Consider the following 5001-nt stretch of genomic DNA (forward strand, 5'->3'; position numbering starts at 1 on the left):
AAAACAGGTTGACATGTTAAATTTTTCACAAGTAAAAATGAAAATGGATAATTCTACCTTATTACACTAGAAAATTGAAAAAAAAAAAATTCTAAAAACATCTTTAATATATCCAAATTATATTTTAAATTGAAAAATGCATTACAACACCAGCATTCCTTATTTTCTTCTCAATGTCCTTTCAACCTAAAATAATTAAAAAAAAAAATCTAAATAATTTTTTGCTTTTAAAACCTATTTTAGTCTCAAAAAAATATTAATTAATAACATCAGCATAAAGCACTGCTTTACCTTCCAATTCCTCATAATTACGCCGTAAGGCGTTTCCCTCTGGAAACAACTCCCCTGGCTGTTGCGCTGGCATAATCTGCACCGTATAATTGATTGTTAGACGATTAAAGAATTTTACACCGTTGGATCTTTACGCCGTAAGGCGTTTCCCTCTGGAAACAACTCCCCTGGCTGTTGCGCTGGCATAATCTGCACCGTATAATTGATTGTTAGACGATTAAAGAATTTTACACCGTTGGATCTGGACCGAACTGACTCCTTAGTTTCTGCCTGGCCACTGCTGGGAAAACGCCCATATAAACCTTCCCAAATCCCCTGGCGTAATACTGGTGGCGATGCGGAGTTCCCTGTAAATGAATCTATGGGGCCAAAAAAATCATGCTCCCATTCTTCGATCTTTTCTCTGTATTTCGTGTTTTTGAGAAACACAGCGGCAAACGCCAGCCAGAAGAAAACCAAATCTGCCACTGTAATTCCTGGTATGAGCCCTACGCGCCGACGCCTGGAATTCCTGTTGCCAAAATCTTCACAGCAACATTCCAGTTCTTGGGGTCAGTTAACCATGCTCTAAAAGTATTCATTACTGGGATGTACAGTGCGCCATCTTTCACCGCAGAGAACAGCTACCACATGTTCTTCCTCTGGAGGATTGTTGTTGTTAGGAGTGGCTCTATCAGGGTAAAGTGGATGGAAATCATGCACCAAATCTGCCACTGTAATGCCGTAATTCCTGGTATGAGCCCTACGCGCAGACGCCTGGAATTCCTTTTAGCGAATGATGGTAAACTTGAGATATTGGCTTTTCTTACCTTTCCCACATTTGCAATAATATCTGCTCTGAGTATTTTACTGGATTTTGGTACACCCATTCTGTACATTTAGATAGAATTGTTTTGCACTGGGGATTCAAGCTAGGTTTGTGGATCATCCTATTTATGTTACAGATCATGGCTGCCGCTGTTGGAAGGTTTATGGGTGCTCAGGGGACTTCGTTCTTGAGAAACGGAGAGAAGAAAAATTCACCAGCCAGGAGGAATGTAGCAGTGATGGCCTCTGTTGGTCTGATGGAGGTGTTTTCTTGATTTGGGCAGGCAATGTGCTATCTGGAACATCATCAAATGGCGTGCATCATGCTGGTATACTTGAAGAATGGTTTGGATTTCATTGGTGGAATGAAAGTGTTCCGATCCTCGTTCTCACCATAGTCCTTATTTTAGCTCCGTTGGTGTCTTTCAAGAGAGTGGGTAAGTCTGCTTTGCTCATCCTAATAAGCACTTTTTAGCACTGATTTTCAGATATGTCATATTTCATTTGGGCCTTTTCACAGCTATCAGGGATTTAAATGTCTAGAGTCTTTCAAGAGAGTGGGTAAATCTGCTTTGCTTGTCCTGATAAGAATATTTTAGCACTGATTTTGAGATATATCATATTTCATTTGGGCCTTTTCACAGCTATCAGGGATTTAAATGTCCAGAAACTGTTGTAATTAGATGAGGGGATTCAACATATCTTATAAAAGTCTTTTTATTTGATTACAGAATCATATACTGGGACAAATTATTTCTTTCTCCTCTGTTATTTTTTTTTTCTGCTTCTGATGGTTTTTGAAAAAATCTCACTCCCTTTGTTGTTAAAACAACCGATCATAATCAGTATTTTCTGTTTGAAGAGACCAATTTGTTGGAAGATTATGGATAGGGATGCAACATAAGGTGGATTACCAGTTTATCACTGCTTTTATTCAGTGATATTTCCCAAGTTGAATCTTGGTAAATATGTGATAGTCCCTTGCTTTTAATCACTGAATCCAGTGTTTGAACTTGAGTGTGTTTCTGTTCATCTGACTTTAGATCATAATTGCATCGTGTTTAATATGTTGGAGATCGAGGGAGACCCTCGTACCTTGTGAAGAGTTTAACTATTTGCAATCATTGATTTAGAAGCAGTCCGTTGACAGTTTTTTTTACAGGCTTCTGTTAGAAAGGAATAAAGATAAGATGAATTGAAAAGTAATTCAATCTAAACATTGTAGGTTATGCATTTTAGGTCGTAGGCTGAATTAGCCCAGTTTTGAGGGTAATATCCAAGGATAAATGGTATATTGTGTGGGAATATTTAAGCATGTATGTTACAACTAGAGTATTTTAAAAGTGCTGCTTGAATTGAAACTTCGACCCAATTTTTGCATTGTGAGCAGTTTAGGATAATAAGAGGTTCATTTTGATCACTGCTGGGTTAATTGGAATCGTTTTCCTTGGGGCATCATTCATTCCAAGTATCTGGGATGCATTTCAATTCACAGGGGCCACAGCAGCAGTTTGTATTGAGTTCATCTTCCCAGCTTCCATTCCTCTCAGGTAGAAAAAAAATTGTTTTTCATTTTTGGTTTCGTCTTTCACCTTGCTTGTATGTAACTTCTAACCTCAATTATTTTTTAATTGCAGAGACCCCCATGGAATCGCAACCAGGAAGGACATTCATCGCATTGCTCATGATTTTTCTGGCAGTAGTTTCAAGTTCTATTGCTATAGTGAGTGACATTAATTCTTTGTTCAACAAGGAGGAAGGCCCTCCACGATCTTGAGAATGATTTTTTATGAGTAGCAGGTGGTGCACATACATATAAAGATTATTTGGAACAGAACCGAGAAAAGAACGCGGATTTGGGAATTTGCTTGTAGAATTGTGAAGAGTGGATAAACTTGTGTAAAGCCTTGTATCATCCTGCCATGGTAGCTCGGCCTTTAGTTAAAGATACTACTGTATTTGTAGTTGTTAACATTGAAAAGGAATATAGTTGATATCGCATCAATGATTGAGCGATTTAACTAATCATCCATGAATAGTCACTGTATATGTACAGTCACGACTAGCAGGGACGTCTTTGACTGAGATGAGATTTCCAGTTAAACAATGTTAATCGTGAGTTCCTCTCACTCAAATAACATGAGTATGTGCGAAACCAGAAAACGCATTCTTTAGCTACAAGGCTAGATTGATCCTCGAATTGCGACATTGTAACGAGAGCGTTCATATTATAACAGTACTGTGATTCAATAGAAGGGTGGTGACTTTCCATCACCAATCGATTAGTGGTTGCCAAAATCTTCACAGCAACATTCCAGTTCTTGGGGTCAGTTAACCATGCTCTAGAAGTATTCATTACTGGGATGTACAGTGTGCCATCTTTCACCGCAGAGAACAGCTACCACATGTTCTTCCTCTGGAGGATTGTTGTTGTTAGGAGTGGCTCTATCAGGGTAAAGTGGATGGAAATCATGCACCTAATCTCGCTTACAGATGTAGGAAGCAGACACCAGTCGCCTAGCTGCCAACCAATGTATGAAAAACAAAACAATAACTTTCGTTGTTTCAGGTCCTATTTCTCTGCGAGAGTGACAGTTGACTGGGAATTGCAAACACGATTTGTTGCAGCAATCCAATCCATGTAAACTCATCCCACTTCCACATTATATATTGTACCTTCCTTGTTACTTTTGGTCCATTTACCACACAACCATCAAGCATTTTTTAAAATTGCTGATGCCGGACACGTTGCCCTGGAAAGTAAGGATAATGGAGTTTGTTTGGAATAAGGCAGTCAGGGTTGACCTTCATATATTTGCATTTTGATCCATCATCAATTATAATTGTCACATTATCAACCGATTCATCGATTCTTCCCACCCAAGGTCCATGAATGACATAATCATCGGGAAAAATGCCTTTATTCGATGAAGATCACTACTGGAAACGTTTCTTATAGTAACTGATGTGGGAGTTAACAAATCTATTATATGATCCCCATTAACCACTCTATGGATCTGAAGTTGTTGCCACAATATCACCATGGAAGAATGCCCTATCAATCACCTCAAGCTCGTTGATTTTGATTCATCCAAAAAATCCATGCACAGTCTACTAGAATAGGTTCGTCTTCATCCTCATCTTCTATCTGAATATGAGCCATCTGCGATTTTAATTACCATCCCAATTAAACCTTTGTGTTTTGTACATTGGACTATCTCTTCTTTGTGCATGCCTACATCAGGGTTGGAACTATGTTCTCCTTCTTGTTCTGGGATAGAACTGTGTTCTCTCTCATGCTGGAAATCTCTGTGAAGGGCAAACTTGTATTATTGGGTTGCCATTGATGGCCTTGTTGTTACCCGAATTGTACACAGGATTGCGACAACGCTCAGCGCAGGGGCTGTCACTCTGATCCCTACCCTCTCTGTTTCAGTTGTCTCCTAATCACAAACTAAGGGTGTAGTCCCTATGGATGAAGAGATGAACTACTTGTTGGAAACCAACAAGTGAAGGAGACACAACTGAATGGCCTAGCAACTTGGTTAAAATTGATGGACAAGTATATTCATTAAGCACCACTTGATTAGATTTATTGAGATTGTTAGTTAGAGACCAGTGCCTTAAAAATTGATTACTTGCACAACTTAAATTAGAATTCCAAGTCACCAGATGAATAGTTGCAGGACATAGATTTATGTGAGATGCAAGTTGTTGATTACTTTTACTTATATTGCCTAATCTAGATTTATTTTGGAACTAGTCTTGAACGCAAGTTGTAGAGAGAAGTCCAAGGGAAGGAGGCTAAGGCCTCATTAACGATACCTCCCGTGGAGTTCTAACCACCTGAGTGCCTACGTGTGATGATTCCATTGCTCTTCAATAACTTCTCACAATCTTCAT

The 5001-nt window shown here is 38.9% G+C and overlaps 1 protein-coding gene across 1 annotated transcript; it reads left to right on the top strand.

The window, feature by feature from the left end:
• The first annotated feature begins 632 nt into the window (after nucleotides 1-632).
• Nucleotides 633-4148, top strand: LOC149259585 (uncharacterized). Its single transcript, XM_089376345.1, has 4 exons — nucleotides 633-1072; nucleotides 1236-1535; nucleotides 2489-2648; nucleotides 2736-4148. The coding sequence occupies exons 1-3, from the start codon at nucleotides 670-672 to the stop codon at nucleotides 2491-2493; spliced, it is 708 nt and encodes a 235-aa protein (XP_089232471.1). The 5' UTR covers nucleotides 633-669; the 3' UTR covers nucleotides 2494-2648; nucleotides 2736-4148.
• The last annotated feature ends 853 nt before the right edge of the window (nucleotides 4149-5001 follow it).

This window comes from Pinus tabuliformis, chromosome 6 (assembly GCF_031772625.1).
Source record: "Pinus tabuliformis cultivar Carrire ecotype Pingquan chromosome 6, CPIR1, whole genome shotgun sequence".
NCBI lineage: Eukaryota > Viridiplantae > Streptophyta > Pinopsida > Pinales > Pinaceae > Pinus > Pinus tabuliformis.